Consider the following 27,006-nt stretch of genomic DNA (forward strand, 5'->3'; position numbering starts at 1 on the left):
TCTCTGCAATGGTTAAAAAGTCACCATAACTCTGAGTATACAAACTCAGGGCCTGCTGCAGACTCGGATATTAATTCTGCTTTTCTAAGAGAGCTAAACAGTCTCTTTTTTCTGCTCCTGACTGTTGCAGGCATCACAACAGGATCCGCAGCATCGAGGGCAGAGAGCTGCAGCCCTACGTTACCCTGGAAACGCTGGACCTGAGCTTCAATGACATCACGGAAATCCGAAACGGCTGCTTCCCACAGGGACTGCTCATCAAGGAGCTGTGAGTGCTGCTGGCTGGGAACTGCTTTTGTGGACTTAGCACAGCACAGAAAAGGGCCTCAAACCTTCAGAAAAAGGGGCCATGAGCATGAGAAGTATGGGATTATTTGTCAGCATTTTAAGCGCAAGGGAGAGTTAGAAGGCAGCACGTTGTCACTGTTGTCAGGTTGTTTTTTGAGTGGTGTTTGATTTCTGAAGTAGCTATAAAGAATGCAGATTATTATTAATTGTGTTGCAGAGAAAAGATCTCTATCTTTCAGGTATCCTACATCCTTCTTGTGTAGGTATCTCAATAAAGAATGCAGATTATTATTAATTGTGTTGCAAAGAAAAGATCTCTATCTTTCAGGTATCCTGCACCCTTCATGTGTAGGTGTCTCTATAAAGAATACAGATTATTATTAATTGTGTTGCAGTGAAAAGATATCTTTCAGGTATCCTACATCCTTCATGTGTAGGTGTCTTTACAGCTGCAAACCTGTGTGCATCTAGAAGAGTGGAGAGAGAACAACTATTTAATCATTAAAGTGGCTTTCTGAATATTGAGAACAGACATGTCTCTGATTATCTGAAGAAAATGGGGTCAAGCAGAGTAACACACTCCCACAGGATGCTTGCCTATTCAGAGAAATATGAAATAATCTGTATTTTAGGTACTTTTGAAGAGGTGCAGGCACGTAGTCTGCCTGCATTGAACTTTACTCCCAAGTTTGTTCCTGGATGCAAGAGGGTATAAGAGAGTGGTGTTGTGACTGATGTCCTGCAGAAACAGCCCCCTGTGGCTCAGACTGGGATCCAAATAAAAAATACCTCTGGGACAGATACTGAGGGTAAAATGGGGAATGAATAGCATCATCCTGCACTGGAATAGTCTCCAGTTTCTGGCTTCCACTCCTGATTGCCTTGTTCAAATAGGAGGGCGTCAGGGAGCTCTTTAGAAGTGCCCAGCAATTCCCCACATTCATCACAGGCTCTGGGAAAGGCCCTTTGTGCAGACAGAAATTCAGCTGGGTTGAAGCCACCTCTGTAGTTTTACCAGCTTGTCTGGAGACCAACTAAATGCTGATAAAAGGTAATTTCTGACAGAAGCATTCATTTTTGTGCTGTGATTTATTGCAGCTACCTGGGGAGCAACAGAATCAGCACCCTGGAGCCCGGTGCCTTCGATAGCCTGTCCCGGACCCTGCTGACACTCAGGCTGAGTAAAAACAGGATCACCCAGCTTCCTGTCAAGGCCTTCAGGCTGCCCAGGCTAATTCAGCTGTGAGTACAAATGTCCACTTTAATTAAGCTCTTCGTGGAGATAAAATGATCCTGGGGGTGTGCACAGCAAATGTCACCCGTCCTCACCTGCTGTGTATGAAATGTAGAATTCACTGTGCAGGAGTTCTCTGCCAGCACCTAGGAAGGCACACTGGGAGAGGGTTTTGTCTTGCAACTCTTGGCTTTTCAGGTCATTATTTGGATCAGGTGGGGAGGGAGGGAGGGAGGAATGCTGCAGCAGACATCAGCATCTTTTGCACTTGACAGTGAGACAAATCCATTCCATTGCAAACTGCTGGTGTCTGGTGCAAGAGAGGTTTGTGAGATGTTTCCATTGAGAGGGACAGAACTCAGATGCTGTGTTCGTGTTTCAGGGCCACACAGGTATCTTTATTGGCAATAAAAAAAGCAATGAGGGAAGGTTGTTAAACTGTGAGGTGATATTTGGGCCGAGAAAATTGCAGCTCAGATGAGTTAACACACACATGGTTGTTGTTCTGCCTGCATGGAGACGTACAGACATCTGTAGCTATAAACATGTTTTATGTGTAAAAAAGTGGCACTAATGGTTGAGCTTTTTCCTTCTGCTGCTGTTGGAGAAATGGGCCCAGCCTAAGGCTCCTTGCAATCTTTCCATCAAATTTTATAGGCAGAAGGTCCACCTCTGTCTGTTCACATAAAGTCCACAAATGCTGTTGGAACTTGCACCTCTAAGTGTCGACCTCTTGACTGAGAGAGAAATCCTGAAGCCGGGGTGTGCCCAAGGAGTGTGTGCATTTGTGTCTGCATACATGCAGGATTTACAGGCAGTTTGGGATGGGATGGGACACACAATAGGAAAAGTCTGCTGCCTCTCAGCTGGAAGTTGCTGTCCATTGAGTGAGGGCTTCTAATTCACTGTGTTTGACTGCATCATGTGCAGAACTGTAATGAAAACAGCTCAGTCTGTTTAGGAACATGGTTTGCACTGAGAGATGGAGTAATTGGTGCTCTTAATGACTGCCTCAGAGCTGGATGTTTAACTCTGCAGATAAACATGAATGAATTGCAAGTTACCCAGATTGGTGTGTTGTAGGATTTGTGTACAGTTCTTTTTCTGGCAAAGCCTGTTTCACTAATAGCCCAGGAAGTGCAGTACCACAAGGGACTTTAGGCCTGCAAAATCTTTATTGCTTACTTGACTTTAATTATTCTCAACTTGAGCCCAAGTTCAACATTGTTTTTTTAGGCAGTTGAAAAGTAAGCTTAAAGTCTCTATGGCTTCTGCATCTTTTCCAAAACAAGTTTGGATGTTGTAACCTCCACCATTTTCCTCAACACAAACACTGAATAGGGAACTATGTTCAGCTTGATCCTGTATGTGTGGAAAAGTATCAGTTTTAAAAGCTTTACTTTCAGCTTTTAGTGCATTGAAGTTCTCCACTGACTTAACAGAACTGGATTTTTACCTGGTATGTCTGAGTCAAGCAACCCATAAGACTGATATATCTTGGTAGAGTGTGCTGTGATGATGTTCATATTGCTATTCAGAAAAAAGATATTGCCAAAATTTAGGTGTCCTTCCCCACCCAGAGAAACTCAAAAGAAATTTAATGAACCAGGCTGGAAACCTTTGTATACACAAATACTAAGACTGCATTGTTATTGGAAACACTTTCAGTCTTTATTAGTTTCTGGTAGTAGGGAAGAAAAAAAAAACTGACATTTTTCAGGGGGACTGAAGGCTTTCCTTTCAGACTTGGCCACAAAGTTTCCTCTTGGGCCCACAATTTTGGGACACCTGCATGTTTCAAGAGCACATTTTTACTGGGCAATTACAAGTCCTATAAAAACAATGGATTGTAAAGGAAATAATGCCAATGTTTTGGTTCAAATGGTGTCTACGCTTGAGGGAGGATGGAGAGTGGGAATTGATGAGAAGGATCAATGGTTGAAAAGCAATGCAGAGAGAGGAGGGATGAAGAGGAATTGCTGCCCTGTGTAATTTCTCTGTAGTGAAAGCCTGTCCCAGGGTGAGTTTGTTTAGGAGATCACACGCAGCTGCCTCCCCTGGATAGCTCTGGGATTGAAGGGTTCCGGTGCTGCTCTGCTGCCTCCTGGGAACCACTGACACAGGAGCTGCTGGCATTGCTGTCCCCATTGTGTGCTGCACAGATGACTGGGTGAGAAAGGGCTGGGCTTTAACAAACTTGTATGGCCTTGGTGATTTCAGGGAGCTGAACCGCAATCGCCTCCGCCTGATTGAAGGGCTGACGTTCCAGGGGCTGGACAGCCTGGAAGTGCTGAAACTGCAGCGCAACAACATCAGCAAACTCACTGATGGGGCTTTCTGGGGCCTGGCCAAAATGCAAGTTCTGTAAGTTGGTGCTGTCACATCCTTCTCTGTATTTTAGCAGTGACCCGTGCTGCTTCTTGTGCTCCTTTCTTTGTCCTGCACGCCCAGAGCTGCTGCAGCGGTGCTGCCACATTTCTCTTCACAGAGAAAAGCATAATTTCCCTCAAGAATATTTCTGAGATTCACATTCTCTGAACCTCAGAGAAAGAAAACACAATTCTTATTTTATTTGCTGTGCCTGTGTTTGTGTAAAAGTAGAGTGCAATATGGAGATTGTTTATCTAAAGTGATGGTGTTTTATTTACAAGTGTATGTTGGGACTGTGAGCTGACAGTCACGAGATTCCCTGAAGTTGTGTGCAGAGTTGAGTGCTTGGCAGTAATGTAAAATAGTGTAATATAAAGTAATAAAGTAATTAATTACCCTTCTGATAAGATAGACTCAGATACATCATTCTCTCCCCACCTCAGGGTGCCTACAAGTTTGATACAGCAGTTTCTCTTTGGCTGACCCACAGTTTACAAAAGCTTGGTGCTTCAGCAGGTGTTCAATAAAAACTTTTTTAAGCTCTAGCACTATTCCTTTGAAATTTTGACAGTTTGAACATTCAGCATTTATCTCAATTGCTTTTTAAATATCTGTTTTCTGCAAATTTGTTTTGGCCGATAGATGGAAACTCTGTGTTGCAGACAGTATCATTCCATCTCATGGGATGCCTAGAAACCAAGCTGGCCATTCTTGGTGATGCTTTCTTTCCATACCAGAGAATAAATTGATTAGTCATTGCAGAGAAATACATGAAGCTTCCAGCACCCTTGGCTTCCAGGTGTGTTTGTGAGGCCCCAGGTGATGAAGGCAGCATGTTTCTGGGTGCTGCTGTCACACAACTGAGACTGTGCAAATACAAACTTGAGTGGGATGCTTTAAGCCCAGTTTACTTGCAGTGGAGCTTCTCTCTGCAGTCACATCTCCTTGTGGGCATTTCCTTTGTGTTGTCCTTGAATTTCTCTCTTTGTTTGACAAGAAATGCCCACACATGCATGTGTCCACGTGGGTATGTAGAAAGGTGTGTAGGAATGGCAAAAATCCCATTTCTTTTTGATAATTCTTTCAGCATTTGACCAGTGCTGCTTATCTGTCAATTCCTTCTGATTTTCCTCCACAGGCACCTGGAATACAACAGCCTGACAGAAGTGAACAGTGGCTCTCTCTATGGCCTTTCCTCTCTGCACCAGCTCCACCTCAGCAACAACTCTATATCCCGCATCAACCCCGATGGCTGGAGCTTCTGCCAGAAGCTGCACGAGCTGTGAGTTGCTTTGTGTGGTGTTGTGTGATGCTGACAGGAGAGAGGGGAGTAAGGAAATTTCTCAAGGCTTACAGCTCCCACTGTATTAACCTGTAGAAATGCAGGAACTGCAGGCTCCTAAGTGATGCCCTGGTTATTTATGATGTTATGACCTTCAGAGCACCTGGTTAAAACTCATTTGTACCAGAAACAAAGGCTAGAACCCACTAAAAGTGCACAGTGCCAAAAGACCTGGAGAGTTTGTGAGCTGTGGCTTGCCAATGTTTTTAGCTAGTGAGTTACAAGACTTGTAACTTGCCATATAATAACTGTACAGCCTGAAGGAAGCTCTGTGTTTACAAAGAACAACCATGCTTTCAACCAGCAGAGATTTGGCCCTTTCAAGGCAGTTCTCCTTGTTTCTCCTGTTTACCCTTTATCCTTCCTGTGGGGTTCAGTTGTTGAAGAGCAAATACATGGCTTTGCTCTCCTGAGGTGCTGGGGATACAGCCTGGCAAGTGAAGGAAAGCCTCGCTGCTGAGGGCAGCCCCCAAGGGTGTCTTTTGGGTCTGTGGCACTGCTTAATGCCTTTTTGAAGAGGCACACAGGGATGCTTGCAGTATTTACAGAAGGTGCTGCCATCCCCTCTGTACAAAGCTTTGTTTTTTACTTTGGTCAACTTGACACGTGGTCAGTGGAGCTGGAATCCATTCTGCTAAACATTGTCAGGGAGTCTCCTATGCACCAAAAAGCAGTATGGTGGAGCAAATTCCTGCTGCCAGAGGCCTCACTCTGCTCTCACACTGGAGGTTGGTATCTGCCCACCCAGCTGTGATTCTGAAACCTTTGGGCTGTGGGTTCAGAGATGGATACACATGACACATGTAATTTCTTTATGTTTAGAATTAACATTCTTGTCCTGTGGTCTTCTGTTGAATCCAAATTATTTGTTCAGATGTTGGTTATTTTTTGGGGGTGCAAGGAAGTACTTTATTTTTTGTTTTAATTAAATACACACGTGATTGTTGAATTACCTAATTTTTCAAATGGCTGCAGAACTGCCCATGCCTTGCTCAATTGAGATCCTCACATGATATTTTGCTAGATTAAGGCAGTGTTAATGGAGGGATCTTCAAGGCAGCAGATAAAACTGGAACTGTGCTGTGCCTTTGGTCTGGTAAAATTTGAAGCATCAAAAAAAGGGGAACTTGCACTCACAGCTGGATCCTTGGTACAGCCAAATGCAGATCACTGCACTGCACATAACCAAATTTCTGGTGCCTGTGCTGAGCCTTATTTCAGCCTGGTTAGATGGGATGGGTCAGACCCACCTGCACCTCCCAGGGCTAATGGCAGAACTCTTTTAGGGAGAGCAGAGTCTTCTCTCCATGGCTCTTTTTGCAAACCCTCAAGGTTTGCATTGGAGGTTGCTTGTCATGCTGAGTCCTTTTCCTCAGGTATGGATTAGGATCTCATCCAACAAGCAGTTCTAGCAGTGAGCTGTCCTGTCTCAGGAGCAGGAATGGCAGAAACTGGGGTGCAGGATGGGGTAGATTTGGAAGGTGCCTGGTGGTGTGAGGTGGTGTGAGGCCCTGGGGTGTGCCTGGCCTGGCAGGCAGGAGTGCTGCAGTCTGAGGCCGTGGCTGAGATGGGAAAGGTGATTGTGTGGGTGTTGGCACAGCCCTGCAAAGTCCTGCAAGCTCTCTCAGGTGCTGCCTTTCAGGTAAGGCTGCTGCAGGGAGCCATCAGATCTCAGAGTGAAACTCCTGTAGGAGAGGTCTGTGCTGAAATGCCAGGGTGAGGAAAGGAAGCCATGGACACATCCAGGCTGGCTCGTGCACTTTGTCAGTGGTTTCATTCCTCATTGAAAGATCCTTGCTCACCTCCACTGTTGCTAAATCTGCTGGGTTTCAGTTACCTGAAACCACTGTGGCTGTACAGGGAATGAATTCAGTCTTCTAAGGAGGGAGTTGATCATCTGAAGGAGGAGTTATCTCTCATTCAGTTGCTGGGACAAAACGTGAAGCCAAGGCTCTGGGCTGATGTAAGAGCTGACAAGGAAAGAAAGCTCTTGCCTTGTTCTGAGCATGAGAAAGGGCTGATTGTATTCACCAGTCAGGTGCTGGAGCATCAGCATCATGGAAAAAACCACAGTGGGAGCAGAGGGTGTCATCAGAGGTAAATGGTGACTTGGCTGCTGGGTCTTTCCTTCCCTTTTTTTTACCTGTGGCTTGGTCGGGGGAGTGAAGTGTGTGAGATGTACCTGGTCCAGAACAGGCTGGCAGCAGCAGCTCCAGTTGCACAACAGGGCTCTGGTTAACCCCTTCCTGCAGCAATTCTGGCATGGTGCTCAAAATCTCCTACTTCTGGCCAGGCTGGAAGGGCTGTGTAGACAAACATTGCCATTTATTCATGCCAGTGATTTCTCACCTTTTTTTTTTTAATATCCTCTTAAATGTGCTATTGAACACTTCTGTGTTGTTACCTTTTTTTAAACTGAATATTGAATATAAAATTATGATTAAATATAAAATCATGATTAACATTAGATGATGTTAAGAAAAAAAAAACAATTGGAAAACAAAGAAAGGTAGAGGTTGGGCTTGGCATCTGATTGTACCAGAAGTGTAACAATGAATTGCCCTGTCCTGTGGCAGGAAGCAGAGCCCTGGCATGCTGAAGAAGCCACTGCCACGTGCAATAGCTCCTGAAACTTTCCATGTGTGACACCAGTGAGAGTCACCACGTCCTGCTGCTGTCTGTCCATCCAGACAAACAGAGGGAACATGCCTTCACCAGTTGTGGCAGGAACTCTTATGTGTGGAGTCAAAAGGAACTATTTATTTTCTCAGCCAGGTTTAGGATTACTTTTAAACAATTTTTTTTAAAACCCAAATTCTTTAATAGCAGGTGAGGACATAATTTTGACCAGATGCCAGTTCTTCATAACTAACACTATAGCTTCTTTAGGAATGAAAGTATGTTGTCCCATACCTTCAAACTCATTAATCTTTTCTGAATTTTTTCCAGAGCTTGCCCTCTGCCCACTCACACAGCTAAAAGATAGACAGCCCCTTTGCCAAGTAAATGACACTCTCAGTGCTCTGGAGTATGTGTCTGTTTGGGCTTTGGTTTTGGCTTTGCAGAGAATTTCATGCAAGCCCCAGACACATTTTTAAGCAAACTCATTAACAGGCAGTGCTAGAAGAGGAATTTGGAGGTTTGGAACTCAGTGATTTTTTTTTCTTGTCTGTACAGTGAAGAATTTCAGTGCTTGTTCAAAGCTGTTTCACTTATTCAAAAGCTGAGCAGCCCAAACCCTTGCATCTTCTGAAGTGAGTGGCACTCCCAGGTCACCAAGAAGGTGGTTGTGAAAATCTGGGGCCTGCTGCTGCTCTCATGTGAGAATCCAGGCTGGCCTTCCACAATAAAGCAGAGCTTTATTCTGGATAGAAGGTGGTTGCACAGATCCCAAGGCTTGCCCTCAGTGTCACATCTCCAAAGCCTCATCCACACCTTGCTGGGAGAGCAAAGCTGCTGCCTTCCTGCCAGCTTCCAAATGCAACAGGAGCAGTGCTTAAAAAAACCTCCCAGACCAGACATAATGCAGGCAAGGGGAGGAGATAGATGGAAAACTAGGAAAAAAAACAACCCTCCAATAGTCTCTTGTAAGTGGAGAGGATTTAAGGCAGGCTGTGCTCCTTACAAAGGGGAGTGGGAGGAAGGAAAGGTGGCTGGTTTACAACAGACACCTCCTTTCTGTGGGTGAAAGGAAGCATTCAATTGCCTTGTGGTGAAATGCTTTTGGCTCTGCACTGGGGTGGAGACCAGGCACCCACACCCAGAGCCTGGGGCTGGCTGTGCACAAGTGCAGAATGATAAGGCACCTCCTGAGCACAGCAGCCTGCCAAGAGCTGTGTGAGCTCCAGAATCCATCAGTGTGACATCACTCTGCACCTCACAGGGCGTGGGCAGCAGGGCCTGCTGCTCCTGTGGGCCTCAGGGAGGGGGATTGAGCACAGCCAGGGCTCCCAGACCATGAGCAGACCAGAGAGGAGCTCTCCCTGCTGGAGCTGACAAGGTGTGTGTGCTGGCTTATTGCCCTCAGTCACTCCTGGGACAGCCTCTCTCTGTAGCCTGCACAGAAAGTTGCCCCAGAGCTGGGTACCAGGTGCCTCCTGCTCTTTAGAATTGCCCCAAGGTTTGGGGCAATACTTGCAATCTTATTTCCTCACCCACCCAGTGCATCCCCTCATGTCAGGTGCCTGTGGGAGGCAGGCACTGCTTTGCACAGAGGAGTATGGAAAATACCAGATGGATTGACAAGAGTATTGACAAGTGCTGTTTGTTGCATTTTTTCCCCCTCAGGATTCTCTCCTACAACAACCTGACCAGGCTGGATGAGGGAAGCCTGGCAGACCTGGGGGGGCTGCACGTGCTGAGGTTGAGCCACAATTCCATCAACCACATTGCAGAAGGAGCTTTCAGGGGACTCAAAAACCTCCGTGTCCTGTAAGTTGCTCTCAGCTTTTGTCACTCGGGTCTGCTTTGAAGATGCTTTGGGTGCCCATGTCTGGCAGTTTCAGGTTCCTGAAGCCACCTCAGCTGACCAAAAATCCTTGAGGTCTCATTCCTGGAGCTAATAGCAGTATTTCTCTTGCTGCCACATTGATTTTAATTGAAATTCTTAAAAAAACTTGGTTTCTTTTGGGTCATTCTGCACTCAGAAGGAGCAGGGAATGATTCCTTCTACTGACAACACTGGAAATTTGAATATCCTCTTAAATGTGCTATTGAGCACTTCTGTGTTGTTACTTTTTAAAAAACTGACTATTAAATATAAAATTATGATTAAATATATAATTATTATTATTGTAAGATGATGTTAAGGAAAAAAACTATGGCAAAACAAAGAAATGTAAAGGTTGGGCTTGAGATTTGACTGTACCAGAAGAGTAACAACACATGAAGCTTCACCCAGCCTTCAGTCCTGTCATAGAAATAAGAAGCTTTTGCAGGTACCATGCAAATAAGCAGAAATCTTTAATGCAGTTGAGCCTATGAAACATTCTGTGCTCTGATTTTCATAGGAAACTCTGGAAAAAAAAAAAAGTTGCCAAGGGCAAAGTTTCATGTGCCCTAATACTGAATTACAGAAATTATCCATCCAGTGCTGGCTGTGGCCATTTACCACAGACTTTTATTTTAAAACCACTGACACAATAAAATACCTGGAAATGTGATACTGGAAATGAGCTTGCCTAATCCAAATAGCAACTTGTAAGGTTTTAGGAGCAGTAGAGCCCATGAGACAGATCAGTGTGGCCTCCTGTGGGGTGCAGTTGTGTTGTATTTGTGTGACCCCTGATGAGGGAAGGAAGGAGGAAGGAATGATGAATTTGATTCCATGTTCTTAGAAGGCTAATTTATTATTTTATGTTCTATATTATATTAAAGAATACTGTACTGTACTGTACTAAAGAACAGAGAAAGGATACAGACAGAATGCTAAAAAGATAATAATGAAAACTTGTGACTCCTTCCAGAGTCCTGACACAGCTTGGCCATAATTGGCCATTGAGTCAAAACAATTCACATGAAACCAATGAAACAATTACCTGTTGGTAAAGAATATCTAAACACATTCTAAAGCAGCAAAACACAGGAGAAGCAATCAGATAAATATTGTTTCCATTTTTCTCTGAGGCTTCTCAGCTTCCCAGGAGGAGAATTTTCAGAAATGTGATGGTGACACAGTTGTAGCATTGTAGCATTGCACTGTGAGAGCTGTGTGAGACTGAAATACATCTGGACTTGTCTTATGAGCATCAGAAGATGGGGGATGCAGTTCCATTGCTGTGTTCTGTCTCCTCACTGGAACCTGCAGGGGTGCTCTCTCCTCTCTCTGGGAGCTGCAGGCTCAGCACCTTCATCTGGCACAGCACAGAGTTCTCACAGCCCTTGTGACAGCACCAGACACGTTCCCAGGCTGCTTGGGTTCAGCAAACTGATTTAGTTCTTCCTTCCAAAGGAAAAAAACACACTTTGATACTTTTATTCCTCTTGAGAAGCCCATTGTGGCCTGAGTCATTAAAAGGAAATGGGAACAGAAAAATCTCCCCTTTTTACAGTACTTTTTTGCATCTTACTCTTTTCTTTATTGAAGTTCATAGTGAAGGAAGTGACTGGAAAGTGAGTTTGGGTTTTGTTTGCTTTTTTTAAACTTAAGCCAAAGCCTTTCAGGCCCTGGGCATTGAGCAGGGACCTCTCTGAGGCAGCTGTCAGGACCGGAACTAAAGGTTTCCAAAGAAAAATGGAGGGGAAAGGAAACTGCTCCTTCTCTTTGCTCTGCACTGAATGTGGAGCCTCTTTTATGTCCAGGGCAGAGGGGGGGAGGTAGAGTGTGTGAGCGAGCTCTAATTTAATAAAGAGAAAGGCCTATTGGGTCCTGCACCTGGTGAAAAAGAGCTGAGCATGCTTTAATTATGGGCTATTGTTGGGGAGCCTTTGGTGGGTGTGAAACTGCTGAAATGTGGAGCTATTCAAATGGAGGTCAGGCCCGGAGACCTCTGAGCACAATGATTAACAAGGCTGCGAGCATTCAGGCTCAGCCAGCCAGAAAGAATAGGAAATTGGCAACAGGGGCTGGGAGAGGGGCTGGGATACAAAGAGAGCTGGGCCAAAATACCCCACTCTTTTTTTCTCCCTCTCTCTATTTTCACTCATTTGTTAAAAAGGTTTTTTATTCCTCCTTTCTAACACTAAACCTTTGAGTTGCCACTGGATGAACAAGCAATACCATTTTCTTTCCCTTTTTCAAGAAAGCACAATGTGTGGCAGTCAATTAATAAAAGTGTGTGTCAGAGCTCCTACAGGCTGTTCCCACTTGTCTGCCTCTGCCATGGGAAAGGCTTTGCTGCTCCAAAGACCAGTAGCCCATGGTGAAACTGAAGAGGAGAAATGTCTGAGAAGGGATTTACCCTTAAAAAAACAAACAGAACAAGAGACATTGGCTTGGCAAGCCTAGGGAAAATGTAGAAACTGAGCTCCAGGAGGATGGATTTGCTCCTGTCCCACTAGGATGGTGCTGGAAATGCCAGCACATCAAAGCATTCTCCTGGACCCGTCTCTTTGGCCACCACAGCATCCTGTGTGCCCCCATTTTGTCCATGTCTTTGGCACAGAGCACCCCACAGATCACCCTGACACCCACAGTGGTGCTGGCTGAGGCCAGGGCTCTCCAGGGATGTGAGATTCAGGTCTCAGGCTTTAGCCAGCTGAGAAACAGGAATTGTGGCTTTTGGCCATCTCCCTTCACATCTTTGGTTCACCCTAAAGCAGAGAAAGGAGCAAAGACTGAGGCAGCTGAGGGAAACCATTCCCATATTGAAACTGGGCTCTCTTTTAAATTTGTTTTCCCTTCCTGTGAGTTACTGTGTATTAGTGCTGCCCAGAAGCCACACTGTGCTGCCTCTGTCTGGAGTGTTGCAAAATGCAAGGGGACTTGGTTTTTCTTTATTTGGTCTTAATATTTTTTTATCTGGAAATGTTCTGATAATCATCTTCAAAAGGTGTGAAAGGAGTACCTGAGGGCTCAGGGGTTATCTGCATGGTGAAGTTTGCTTTGGTGCTGTGTTTTGCCAGGTTTTAAATCAGAGTGATGTAACAAAACCAACAAAGCCTATTTAGTTTTTCATTCTTTTTACTTAACATTGGAAATGATGAATTTCTGTCTGTGTTGCTGGGTATTCATTGCTAGCTGGATTCAAAAGCTGGGAGGGAAGGATTTCTAAACAGTCTGTTCAAACAGCTTTTGTGGATCTCTGTGTTTGTTCTGTGTGCTTGTTTTTCTTCAGACCTCTTTGACTCTTGTAATTGATGGTCAATTTGAAAGCCAAAAGAAGCTAACTCTGAAAAAGGAATTCTCTTGGTTTTTTTTCAAATGCTTATACAGAGTTAGGCTGGTGTAGTGATGCTGGCACTTTCCTTTATTGAGTTTTCAAGTTCATTGCCAGAAAAAATGCAGCTTTGTAGAAAATACACCAAATCATCTTCCTAAGATTCAGCTATAGACAAATACATGTATACACTGGAATACCCAAAGTGATCTTATTTCATGGTAGCAGCATTTAAGGACAGCTGTTTATTTCAGTTTTATTTTGGCACTTTATTTTCACTTTCCTCCTGTTTGGATGTGCAGAACTAGAAAAGGACAGAAACCTTTTCTGTCTCAGAGGGTTTCAGCTAGGAACATGCTCTGTCTGGAATGCACCATTCCAGGGCAGGAGAAGTGATTGGTGCTGCTTTGCTGTGTGACTCTGCATTTTCTGGTAACTGTCAGGAGAAAATGGGAAGCTCTCATGTGGCTCAGTATTCTTTAATATAATATAGATGATAAAATAATAAATTAGCCTTCTAAAACATAGCTTCCTCCACTTGTTTGTAACAGTGACATTGGGACTGAGGTGCTGATTCTGAGCTCTCTCTTGTGCTCTCCCCAGGGAGCTGGACCACAACGACATCTCAGGCACAATAGAAGATACCAATGGAGCTTTCACAGGCCTGGAAAACCTGAGCAAGCTGTGAGTATCCCTAGGTTTGGATTCTGCAGGCCAGTTCTGGTATGTGCCTGTGTGGGGTTGGGTCTGTCCCTTTTTATGCAGCCTGCCTCACCTTGGAACAAGACAAAAATCAGCAGAAAATCTGAGCTGTGGTAGTTTTGCAGGCTCACTGCAAGAGTGCAAATGTGGTTTTTAAACAGGTATGAGGCAATTAATTATTCCCTTTCAAAATGGTGAGCAGACAGTGCCACACTGCAGTTCAGACACAGAGAGGAATTTAGGCTCTTTTCACGTATAAAACTCAGCACAACCATTCCTCACTTCTAAAAGCAAACAAGCAACAAAACCGACCCCTTGCAGTGTGCAGCCAGGCACTGATTGATGCAGCAAATAACAATAAACAGAAGAGAAAAATCTCCCCACTTCCTGCTGCAGCAGAGGATTGAAACAGGATTCCTTTCTGTGGGATACTCTTTCTGAGAGTGATCTTTTGGGCTCAGTTCCATGTGCAGTGACAATAAAAGGCACCATGGGGCTCAGGCTCTTGAGGAGATAAAAAGGCTCCCGAGGCAAGCATGCGCCTTGCAAATGTTTATGGCTTGCCTGGCCTTGGCCAGGATTTTCACATTGCTCTCTGCAATCCCTGTCCCATTTGAAACAGGGGGAGATAAATCAGCCCTGTCAGAGGAGCCTCTGATGGCTTGTGACAAATCAAGAGTCTCTAATCATTACCTCTTGCCTTTGTTGAAGTTCCCAGTGCCCCCCCTGTGCCGCTGTCTGTGCTGCTGGCATGGCACAGCCAGAGGTGCAGTAAAAGCACCTCGATGCAGAGCAGATGGCTGCAATGAATCCTGGCAGGAGGAGGGACACTGTCACGCTCTCATCAGAGACTCCTGGGGCAGAGGGACAGGCAGGGGTTGTGGGGATGCAGTGCTCAGAGGGGACAAATCTGCAATCACAGACAGAGAGGGCATTTCATTGCTGCTGAGGGGACCAAGCTGCAGCTGCAAGGAAAGTGGGGCAGAAGGCAGAGGAGGATTTAAGGACAGGGGGAGCCAGGCAGGGAAGCAGAGGCAGTGTGGGGGTGAGAGAGAAGTGAGTAAGAACTGCTGTGCATGCAGAGTCAGGGAATCTTCCCATGGCTGCCAGAAAAGAGGCAGAGGAGCAGATGTGGTGGGTAGAAGAATTCTTGGCTGCCTGACTGAAGTGTTTGGTTTGTCTGAAGAAATCAGTGAGAGCATGTGAGCAGCTGGAAGGGTGATGGGAGCAGAGACTCTGTCCAGTGGGGTTTGCAGGCTCTAAGGATTATGAGTCTGTAGTGCTGCTTTGACAGGGAGAGAAGGAAAGGAGCAGAGAGAGCTGTCCTGGTGGTGCATCCCTCCAACAGGGCCACTGATATGGAAGCAAAACTAATGGTCCCCAGTGACTGGGATATGTTAGAAATGCTGGGTGCAGGTAACAGGAGAGTGGTGAAAAGTCCAGAGGAGACAGCATGGAAAGAAAGAGCTCAGCAGAAGGATTGCCTTGGAAAGCAGGAGCAGTGAGGCCTGATGAGCTGTGGGGGTCAGGCAGAGGCCAGGAGGAGCAGCAAGGAGCGGGAGCAGGGGCAGCCTGTGGGGTTGTGTGCTGGCAGCTCTGGGCACAGCAGCTATGGCTGTCCCCTGTGAAATGCCCTGGCCTGGTGTGATGTTCATCACCCAGCACATGGAACACCTCCAGAACGTGGCTGGTTTGGGCTGCTGTTAGCCAAGGATGCGCTGAGGGCTTGTGCAAGCCTAAGGGAGTTTGGTTTATGTCTTTATTTCCTCTGTTGACTGATGCCTGTCACTGCTCATGGACTCAGGCCAGCTCTGAGGCTGGCTGAGGGATGTGTGCAGGGGATTGCAGCACTTTTCTGAGCATGTGGATCAGGTTGGTTTGGGGCAGGCAGGAGTGGTTTAATTACCTGCTGAGGGACAGCAGCTTGCTGGGATTGTTCACTGTCAGCCAGCATGTAAAACTAAAAAGCACTCAGAACATGAAATTATTTTATTATTATTTATTTTTGAGACAGTTTGAAAATACTTGTGAATGATCACTTCTAAAGGGATCTCCTCAGAACTCTTTTAGCTTATCAGCACATAAATCCCAAACTGGTGATTTCTAAGGCTGAAGTGAGTATCAGGATTTTTTTGTAAATAAAAGATCAGCCCTTTCAGCAAACATTTCACTGTGTGATTTAGGACCTGTGTTTAAACCGTCAGCCTCTTTAAATGCATTAGCATACAAAAAATAAATGGGCACTTCAGAGGAGACCTTCCAATGAATTAATAATCACCTCAGCTCTGTGGAGATTGCCTTAAAAGCCCTTCCCCTTTGATCTGGCACAGATTAGCCTCTGAAAGGATTTAGCACAGAGAGGGTTGTTCGCTGACATGAAGGTGTTAAACAGAGATGGAGAGGCCAGTCACTTTAGCCTTCCCTGAATTATATATGAACTCTCCAGGATGGAGGGCACAGGCCTAAATTAAAATGTTGCTTGAAGAAAGGGAGTTGAGAAGCACTGGAGCATAAAAAGCACCGGTGGAATCACTGTGGAGCAAGGAGGTTCCTAATTATTCAAGCTGCTAAATGTAACCAGTTTTTGATGGCTCACTCAGCGAGATCTTCCTGCAGGTGCAAAACTGGCTGGAGGAGAAAAGGCTGCTGTGAATTGTGTGCTTGGAATATAATTACCCTGGTGCAGTCTCCAGGAGAGCTTGTGCTGGGCTGTGCCCCTGGAGGAGGTTCAGGCAGCAGTGGGATGGGTAACTGTGGCTGTGTTCTGCTGCCTTCGCATTCCAGCCTTCACAGCCCTTTGATGGGGGCCTCCAGGTTCAAACTCTGGGATTTGTAGAGGCACTTAATTGAAATTAGTTGCAAGGAGTAATGAGTTTGCTGAGGCCTGACTTGTTGTGTGTGTTAGGTATTTCTCATGTCCAGGCATGGAGCTGTGTGAGCCTTCACAAGTGCTGTAGCTGTGTATTCCCTTCCCCAGATGCACTCCTTATCTCTGCACTCCTTATCTCTGCACAGATAACTAAACAGGTATCAGCAGAATCTCCAATTTTCAAAGACCAAAACCCACTGAACAGTAATAGAAGTCTGCAGCTATCAAACCCAAGTTCAGCGTAATTTTTTTAATTTAATTTTTTTCACCAGCAGCAGTTGCCCATCTAACTTCCATTAGAATCATAAAAGTTGGAAAAGGTCTTTAGGATCATCAAGTCCAACCATTAACCTAGCACCATCACCATGTCCTGAAGTGCCACATCCACATGTTTTTGAACAATTCCAAGGATGGTGACTCTGCCTTTTCGCTGGACAGTCTGTTCAATGCTTACAACCCTTTTTTCTGAAGAAATTTTTCCTAAAATCTAATCTAAACCCTGGCACAGCTTGAGGCCATTTCCTTTAGTCCTGATTTTATACTTACCTTGTCCTTAAAGCACATTTATTAGGAATATGGCTGCAGAAATCAGTGTGTGTGGATGCAGCTATTTGACCAGAGTTTACATATAGTAAATTATTTACTGTATTAATCATTCTAATGGATTTCTCAAAGCCTTCATTAATGCAGCATCCCTTTTACCAAATGATGGCACACATGACTGCACACATCCTTTGGTGCTGGGGGTATTTGAGACTGGGCTTTCCTGGAGCCAATATATAACCAAATTATCCTGACATCTGAAAAGTGCTTTGTGGAAAGCCTTGACAAGTTCTTGGAAATGTGTTTGCTCGTGGAATGGCTGCACAAGCTCCATCTTGAACTCCTTTCCCTGGTCAGTGAGCAAGCAGTGGGGCCATCATAGCTGTAAGTCTTTTTGGGGTGCAAAAATGGCTTTCACACCCCGTACTGAAGGGTAGCTTTTGAATGAAAACTCAAAACCAAATGCAGCACCAGATGTGCCCTTTTTCCACCTGAGGTGTGGGGATGGCTTGCCCTGGACACCACGTGGTGATAACAGAGGCACCTGGAGGATGAACCTTGGGGGGAGCCTGGGGAAGGAAGCAGTTCCTCATTGATGACACTGGTTGATGTTTTATTAAAACAGGTGAGGGGACTGTCCATTTGGCACAAACCCTGGTCAATATTTATGGAGAACTGTTGCTCTGGAGATGGCAGCTGGGCTGGGATCTCTCCAGCTGGATGATAGCCCCCTCATGCCACTGCTGATTCAGAGGAATGCTCTCTGGTCACAGATGCACACAAACCCATTCCTCAGCTCTGCACATTACCTGATCTGCCTTTTGCTCCTTGAAATTGTCCCTTGGCTATGATCTGTTGCATGCTGTTGCCTTGGTGTTGTATTTAACAATGAGGAATGAGCAGTGCCTGCAGTCAGCTGCTGTGTGAGTGTGCAGCCCAGGGCAGCCCTCAGCTCTGAGTGCTGATGGCTGCTAGGCCAAGCACCAGGGGATAAATCACCACTCTTCTTCCTGTCTGGGAAGAAGTCAGAAATGAAAAGTTTGTGGGGAGAAACCAATACCTTGTTAAGCTGTCACTGCACTTAATCCTGTCCACAGCCAGCCTGTGAAGAACAGAGGGGACCTTCTGTTACTCAGCAAGCTGGTTCCCAAGCACAGGAGCAAACCTGCCTTTTTACATGATATGGCACATTCCCTTCTGTGCTGTCATCACTATTAAATTCAAATACAGATAAAAGGATTTCATTTCAGGAGCAGGAAAGTGAGTGTGCTTCAGCCCTCTTAATCTCTGTGCAGTTCAGATTTCCTGGGACTTACACTGAGTGTGTATATCAGATAAAGCCACACTAATTGTGTTCCTTTTTTTTTTTGTCTTTTTTTCTGCCCCCCTCTCCCCATTTTCTTTCTGTTTATCTGGCACTGGATGTTTGGAAACTGCAGAACTCTGTTTGGAAACAAGATCAAGTCGGTGGCCAAGAAAGCGTTCTCAGGGTTGGAGGCTCTGGAGCACCTGTGAGTAACCCACCATGCCTCAGAGTTTGGGAAGGGGGGTCTGCCAAAAGGAGCTGCTTGAGAAATCTGCTAGCAATTTAATAGTGTCTTTGTAAACTGAGAAGCCAGTCCATTTGTGGGGGCCACCTGCTTCCTTCTCATTATAAGTCCGCCTCAACTTTGGCCTTTTTTTGTGCCAGGAACAAAGTTATAGAACATATGGGAAATTTGCATGCTCTTAATTTTTTGAGAGTATCACCTTGACTTGCACATTGCTGCTTTGCAGGCTGTTAGCAATGAAAAGGGGCTGGTGCAGGCACAGCACTCTCTCCTCCTTTGCCCCAACTCCCTCCTAAACCAGGCTCTGGCAGTGCCACGTGTTACAGATAACTGGGTTTGATGCATCCCCACTCAACATCCCCATTCAGCACAACCCCCTTAGAGCCATTTGTAAGAAGTGAATTTTGGCTGCCTCTGTGTAATTTTTTTTCTGTGTCCCAAGGCTGATGACTCCAGCAGTGATTCATGAATAACCTCCTTTCTTGGATTAAGACAAGTTAAAGTATATGTGACTGTGCTCTACATGTTTTATTGGCTGTTGATTGTATGAAATGTTATGGCCATTGAGAGCACACTGAAAGGTTTGGGCTGCCTGGCTGGGAGTACATTCCCAAATAAAGGTGTCCTTAATGCTCTCCTGAGATTGTCCTCTTTAGGCAGTGCTCATCTGCCCTACATGTCACTTAGTAAACTTCAGCCCTAAATATGACACTGTGCTTTTTCAGAGAACAAATTATTTTTTTAATTAGCAATAGTTGTGAGGAAAGGTTTTAACCCCTTCCTTTGGAAACACTGGGATGTTTTTTTAAACCAAACAGTATCCTCTCCAAGTAATTTTCAAATAATTCCTCAGATGCTGCTTAGTGCATGTATTTGCTTTCTTTTATGTTTGCTGAAGGTCTAGCCTGGGGTACCACATTCCTGACTATCTTTGGTTATCGAGGGGGCTGAGGAATTTCTGAGCTATGGATGATGGAGGTAGCTCAGACTGAGAAAGTGCAGTGAGAAGATGGGGTAGGGAATGTCTTAGTGATTCAGTTAAGTGTAATTTTTGTTGGCTGGCTATTGTTCAGCAATGCTTTAATAATACAAAGGTGTTTTGAGGAACATTTCTATGTAAGTGCTGAAGGCCTTAACAAGGAGCTACCAAACCACCTTTTACTGGAGTCATTGCTTAAATCAGTGTGAGAGGCTGTGTCCCAGCCATGGCATCTCCTCTGTTGACCCTGCCTGTGGTTGTGCCTGCAGGAACCTGGGGGACAACGCCATCCGCTCCATCCAAGCCGATGCCTTTGCCAGGATGAGGAGCCTGAAGCAGCTGTAAGTGATTGTCCTGCTCACACCCACCCAGGCAGGAGGGATCCTCCTGGCCCTGCACCTCAGAGCAGCACTGCTGTTACCCACATTGCCACTCAGGCATTTCCCCCTCCCCTGCATCCTCCTCTGGGGGGTATTTTTACACATCAGGAGCTGTCATTGCATGTAATAGTGAGTGAAATTAGATCACAGGGACAGGTTCTTGCAGCAGGTTTGTGCCTGTGCAATTATCCATCTCCATTCAGGAAGTCCAGCCCTGCTCCTGTTAGCCAGCTCTCCTGCTCACAGCACCATGGATTTAATTCCCAGTGGCCTGTGTGCTCCCTTGCTGTTCCTGTGTTTAGGGTTCACACACAGGACTGATACTGCAGTGATAAGCACCATTTGAACTGCATCCACTTGTCATTCAGCCTTCTGGTGTAAAAATACAGATGTGTTATCAGAGCTGCTGCTTGTGCTCCAGCCTGGGGCTCTGCACTGTTATCAGACACTGTTTCCAGTCTTGCCTGGTTTCCTTTTCTCCTCTTCCCCATAAATATTTAATCCACTGTCAGTGTGTTGCTATGTCCCAGAGTAGTGCAGTGTCTGTGGAACACAGAATCATTTATTTGGTATTTGGGCAGGTACAGGTTCTTGCTCCTGACATTGGAAATGGGAATCAGATGGTCACTGCTGGCAGTGACACCTGATACCAGTGACTGGGAGTGAAGAAGATAAACACTGTGTGTCTGTTATGTGATTAAAAACTTTATCTTCTGCACTGGCACTTGAAACAAAATTGAGATGAAGGATTGATCTTATTAGTGAGAGATAGTGAGATCCCAGATATTGTGAAGGAATGTTTATAAAAGGGAGAAGTTCAGATAGAGGACATTTACATGCAGAATGCATTGTGCTCCTTGTCCAGGTCAGGATCTCCTGACCTGTCCCAAGTACCCAGGTGGGTTTTATGCCTTCATATGTTAGAGGCTACACATCTTTCTAAAACTGCAGAGTGGACAGCTTTGAAAAATCAAATCCCTATATTCCCTCCCTCTCCAGTCAATTTTCCCTCTTTACCTTCCCTGCTCATTTCAGACTTCAGGATTTCCTGAGGTATTGGGTAGAAAATTAGCAGAAGATTCACATCGTGTAGTGCAGTGCTGGAGTTGGGATTCTCTGTGCTCTTGATACCCTGCTCTTGCATAGCTTGTAGGATTACAGGGCAGGAGCTCTCTCTGGGGCATTTCCCAGTCTCTGAGGCATCCTCACATTCAATTCCAAGGATCAGATTGAGTTTTACAAACCAGACCAAAGTATGAAAGCCCTGTTTGTGTAAATTTACAATTCTTCACGGGCCTTAGAGCTATGCTGATCCATAATTTGGCCCAGAATATTAAAAAGAGCCCACATTAATCCCAAAGCTCCCATTTTCTTTGCCCCTTTTTCACACCTCTTTTCCTAGATTGATCAGAGAATTACAGAATCCTACAATTGGGGTGGAACTCAGGATGCTGAGAAATGTTTGTGTGTTTTGTTTTCCAGACTAGGTACTGTTCCTGTGGGGTCTGCACAAATATCTTTGGTCATTTCTCCTCTGCTGCTCCTTTTAATCAGTAAATACAACTCCAGGGTCACCTTATGGAAGGCAGGGTCTCTCTGCTGACTGCTCTGCCATGGAGGGAACTCAAAGCCTTTCAGTGGGAGCTGGGTGTTCCCTCTCTCTCTGGTCAGCAGCCAAGTGCTGAATTTGGTCCCCACCAAGGGCTCAAACCCCAGAGGGGCAGAGCAGGAGCTCATTGATGTGTCTTGTGTGTTCCTGGGGATCACTCTGGGGGCTGGTTAATAATTACAAGGAGCTGCAGAGTGTCACTGCAGTGCAGGAGGGGGTTTCTCTATTTGTGTCATGCCTGTAACACCTTCAGTGCCTCGAGGACATCCCTGCAGTCCTTTCTGATCCTTCCACCTGTGTTTAACATGAAAGGGCTGTGAGTTTCCCAGCCTTCCCTCCATGCAGGACTGACAGCAGGCTGGTGTTGGTTTTGTTTCCCTGCAGGCACATTAACAGTGACAGCTTCCTCTGTGACTGCCAGCTCAAGTGGCTGCCCCAGTGGCTGGTGGAGAAGGAGCTGCAGTCCTTTGTGGTGGCTACCTGTGCCCATCCTGAGTCACTGAAAAGCAAGAGCATTTTTGCCATCCAGCCAGAGAGTTTCGTGTGTGGTAAGTCTTGCCTGCGTGTTTTGAGGTTGTGTGAAGGGTGGGAGTCACTTGGGAAACATTTTCTTTGAGTACCAGCATGTTATTATGAGAGGGTTTCTGTTTTGTTTTGTTATTCAGTGGGATCAAAGGAAGCCCAAGCCTGCATTTAAAAAATTTGTCATTGGCTACAATTTATTTCCCACTAAAACCACACAGTGCCTTGCTTGCATCCAGAGTATTCCTTACAGGGCTCCCTGAGTATTAAATCAAAAGGGACTAAGGGCTGTTCCATTTCCAGATGGGGCTGCACAGAAACTTCCCCAGTCCTCTCAGTTTGATAGTATCAAGCCTGCAGCTGTAATTTTTTTCCTTCTGCAGTATTCTGATCTCTTGTGTGGATTTGTGTTCTTTACCCATCTCTTCTCACTCTTGGAGACAACAAAGAGTTAAAAACAAAAGCCAGAGGGGAATCCCTCCATCACAGCTGCTTCTTTGGGGCCAGTAAGGCCCACCCAAATACTGCAGCTCACTCTGCACCTGAGCTATGGTTTCAAAGCAGCTTTACTTAATACCAGCACACATAAACATCTACTACCTTTCTCATAAAGAAATTTAAATGATCAGAAGAGGCCAAATCAGTGCTGCTCAGGCATCCAGGTTTTGGGGGAAAGAAAGGCCTGGTTTGGGAGCCAAACCCTATGCAGTGGAGCCAACCAGTGAGGATCCTGGGTGGAGCTGCACATGGCTGTTGGAAGGAAAAATGAGCTTTTGCAAACAGTATTTAACTGAGCCGAATGCATGACTTGCACTGAACAGGGAGCAGGAGCTTTGTTCCAGGGTCCCTCCTGAGCCCCCAGTGACACCCTCTGCCTAGGTGGCCTCTGTCTGAGCAGGCTGGGAGGGAGCCCTGCTGTGCTCATCTGGAAGGAGAGATCCTGAAAGCTCCATCCCCACAGCAACATCACAAAGCAAAAGCAGCTTTGCTCCCTGCTGCCTGCCAAGTCCTCCAGGCTCTAGTAGTCCTGGTTCCAGAGGCCTGGCTGTTTAATTAAACCTTAGTCAAATATTAAATTACACCATTTGTAGAAACCTAATAAATGAATCTGCTTGGATCTTTGCTAAAACCAACAGTCTTCAGGGCAGAGAGAGAGTGTGCAAAGCTTTCCACCCTGGTCGGGTGACAGGCAAATACAGCTGCTTCTGCTTTGAGAGTCATGGAGTCCTTTAGGCTGGAAAAGACTTCTAAGAACTTTTAACTTTAACTTACTTACTGTTAACTTCCTGCAGCCAAACACACCACTAAACCAGGGCCCTGAGTGCCACATTGACACATGATTTAAATACCTCCAGGGATGGTGACTCCACCACCTCCCTGGTCCCTGGGCAGCTCATTCTGGTGCCTGACAGCCCTTTTGGGGAAGAAAGGTTTCCTGTTACCTCATGTAAACCTCTTCTGGCACAACTTGAGGCCTTTGCCTGGGAGAAGAGACCAACCCCACCTCAGTAAAACCTCTTGGGAGCGATTTTCCCTGGAAGTGACACTTGCAGCCTTTTAAGTGCCCTCTCCCTTCCTACTTCATGCCAGTAGAGGTCTGGAGGTGAGGTTTAAAGTTCAGTTGTGCTCTTCATGCATGGATTGTACAAAGAAGGACAACCTGAATATGGTCTGAATATCTTCTTCAGAGCATAGTATCTTTCTCAGATTCACTTGGTGAAGGAGCTGGGTGTCTTGTTGGTGTCTGAGGTTACTCAGTGATCATCTCAGCCTGCTGAAGGAACCAGAGGAACAACAGTCCCATGTAAACCAACAACTCAGTGGGGCTGTGTGTGGCACACCTGCTCTACAGAGCAGTCCTTATTTCTCATTTCACCTCTTGGCTTGCTCCAGCCTCCCCTCAGAGCCCAGCACTGACTCTTTCTTGCTGCTCTTTCCTCCCAGACGATTTCCCCAAGCCCCAGATCATCATCCAGCCTGAGACGACGGTGGCTGTGCTGGGCAAGGACATCCGCTTCACCTGCCTGGCAGCCAGCAGCAGCAGCTCCCCCATGGTGTTTGCCTGGAAGAAGGACAATGAGATGCTGCACAACGCCGAGATTGAGAACTTCGCGCACGTGCGCGCCAAGGACGGGGAGGTGATGGAGTGCACCACCATCCTGCACCTGCGGCACGTCACCTTCGCGCACGAGGGCCGCTACCAGTGCGTCATCACCAACCACTTCGGCTCCACCTACTCCAACAAGGCCAGGCTCACTGTCAATGGTGAGTGGGAGCTGCTTCCTCCTCTTCTTCTCCTCAGCCTGAATTGTGGTACAATTCTGCTCTATTTGTGGGGCGCCCCGATGAAGGGAGGAATGAGGAATCTGACTCCATGTTCTTATTATTTTATGATGCTATAATATATTAAAGAATGCTATACTAAGCTATACTAAAGAATACAGAAAGGATACTTACATAATTCTAAAAAGACAATAATAAAAACTCATGGTTCTCTCCAGTCTTGGCACTGATTGGATATTGAGTCAAAACAATTCACACCAGAAACCAATGGAACAATCACCTGTGGGTAAACAATCTCCAAACACATTCCACACACGAGCAAAACACAGGAGAAGCAAATGAGATAAGAATTGTATCCCTTTTCTCTGAGGCTTCTCAGCTTCCCAGGAGAAAAATCCTGGGCGAAGGGATTTTTCCAGAGACAATTCCTTGCTCCCAAGGATCTGTTCCTGATGGTGAGCTCTTAACCTCTGCACAGCAGCTGTTTGTATCTCAGTGGATGCTGGGAAGTGCCCTGTGAGGAGCACACACCATTTTGTGTTGGATGCCATCCAGCCAAGCACTTCAGCATGCATGTTCTTAGCAGCTTGAGCTGCTGCTCTTTGGCTGCTCAGGTAGATTCTTTGCCCAATGAAAACGAAAATATAAAAGGGTGCAAAGAAGAGAGAAGTAGCAGTTGGAAGTTCTCTGTAGGAGAGATAACAGATTGTTTTCACAGAAGAAAATTAGCTTTAGTCCCAGCTCTAATGATCTGAGTTGGGGGTGTCATGGACTCTGCGGACAGGTGTGTTCTGTAGTAACACGGGGTCAGTCCCCAGCAGTTCAGAGCCATCCTCCTGCCCATGGGTAACTGTCACCTTAATCCCTCTGTGGGAAGAACAGAACCGCCCAGAAGACTATGTTTCTCCACAGAACCACTCATACTCATTTCTTGCTTTCCCTTTTATCAGTGCTTCCATCATTTATCAAAACCCCCCACGACATCATGACCTGGATGGGCACGACGGCGTGGCTGGAGTGTGCCGTAGCCTCGATATTTTCTGAAAAATCCTTTCTTTAGGATTTTCTCTCCTGAGAAGCCTCAGGAACAACATGTAAACAATGATTATCTGCTGTTGTAGAATGCAACAGGTAAATCTTTGATTGGCCCATGTTAGTTGTTTCTAATTAATGGCCAATCACAGTCAACTGGCTAAGACTCTCTGAGACACAAACTTTTTTTATCATTCTTCTTCTTTTTCTATTTTTAGCTTACCTTGTCATGAAATCTTTTCTTCTATTCTTTTAGTCTAGTTTTAATATAATATATATCATAAAATAATAAATCAAGCCTTCTGAAACATGGAGTCAGATCCTCATCTCTTCCCTCATCCTAAGACCCCTGTGAGCACTATCACAGTGCATGGCTGAGGGCCACCTTAATCCCTCTGTGGGAAGGAAAACAGAACCACCCAGACGATGATGTTTCCCCACAGAATCACTCACAGCCTTTTTTTGCTTTTCCTCTATCAGCGCTTCCATCATTTATCAAGACTCCCCACGACACCACGAGCCGGACAGGCACGACGATGCAGCTGGAGTGTGTGGCCGAGGGCCTCTGTGGGAAGAACAGAACCGCCCAGAAGACGATGTTTCCCCACAGAACCACTCACACTCTTTTCTTCTTTTTCCTCTATCAGTGCTGCCATCATTTATCAAAACCCCCCACGACATTACGAGCCGGACGGGCACGACGGCGCGGCTGGAGTGCGCGGCCGAGGGCCACCCCGCGCCGCAGATCGCCTGGCAGAAGGACGGCGGCACCGACTTCCCCGCGGCCCGCGAGCGCCGCATGCACGTCATGCCCGACGACGACGTCTTCTTCATCACCGACGTCAAGGTGGAGGACATGGGCGTCTACAGCTGCACGGCGCAGAACTCGGCGGGCTCCGTGCTGGCCAACGCCACCCTCACCGTGCTGGGTAAGGATGCCTTTGGGCTTTTGTGTGTTTGTAATTTTTTCATGTGGTTGTAATCCAGCAGTTCTTTTAGTGTATGGCTCTAAACTCCATATATAGAGTGTTACTGTTCTTCCATTTTGGTCAGACAAAGCAATTCCTCTCTAGGCCTGAATCAAGGACGCTTCACTGTCTCAGGCCTAGAGAGATGGAAACAAAAAGTCATGGGGGAGGAAGCAAACTTAGGGTAAATGACTTCATTACCTGAAGCTGTAATTGGAAGATTAACCCCCAATATGCAAACTGATGAAAGTGTGAAAACCTGTGACCCATCATCCATTTTTGGATGTAGTCCCTGGATGCGCTTCATCTGCCCTAAATGAACCTGAAGGCCCTTCAATGAATATAACTGCTTTTATTCCCTTAATTTTGTCTGGCCTCTGTTTTTAGGTAGTCCCAAAAAGGCATCACCAGTGCTCCAGGAGGCTGAGTGCAAGTGGGAACAGGAAAGGATGGCCATTCAAGCTCTTTACCACTTGCAGATGAAAGAGAGGCAGAGTCAAATGGTCTGCTTAGTCTTG

At 45.9% G+C, this 27,006-nt stretch overlaps 1 protein-coding gene across 1 annotated transcript in view; it reads left to right on the plus strand.

Annotated features, from left to right (window-relative positions):
- Positions 1–27,006, plus strand: part of LRIG1 (leucine rich repeats and immunoglobulin like domains 1) — a 93,156-nt gene that overhangs the window by 56,924 nt on the left and 9,226 nt on the right. Inside the window, exons 4-14 of the mRNA XM_064723697.1 lie at positions 131–268; positions 1,387–1,530; positions 3,743–3,886; positions 5,031–5,174; positions 9,522–9,665; positions 13,655–13,735; positions 18,605–18,676; positions 19,964–20,035; positions 22,068–22,231; positions 24,150–24,470; positions 26,168–26,449. Coding sequence (XP_064579767.1) covers positions 131–268; positions 1,387–1,530; positions 3,743–3,886; positions 5,031–5,174; positions 9,522–9,665; positions 13,655–13,735; positions 18,605–18,676; positions 19,964–20,035; positions 22,068–22,231; positions 24,150–24,470; positions 26,168–26,449 — 1,706 coding nt within the window. The remainder of the gene's footprint in view (positions 1–130; positions 269–1,386; positions 1,531–3,742; positions 3,887–5,030; positions 5,175–9,521; positions 9,666–13,654; positions 13,736–18,604; positions 18,677–19,963; positions 20,036–22,067; positions 22,232–24,149; positions 24,471–26,167; positions 26,450–27,006) is intronic.

Source organism: Zonotrichia leucophrys, chromosome 12, assembly GCF_028769735.1.
Source record: "Zonotrichia leucophrys gambelii isolate GWCS_2022_RI chromosome 12, RI_Zleu_2.0, whole genome shotgun sequence".
Taxonomy (NCBI): Eukaryota; Metazoa; Chordata; class Aves; order Passeriformes; family Passerellidae; genus Zonotrichia; species Zonotrichia leucophrys.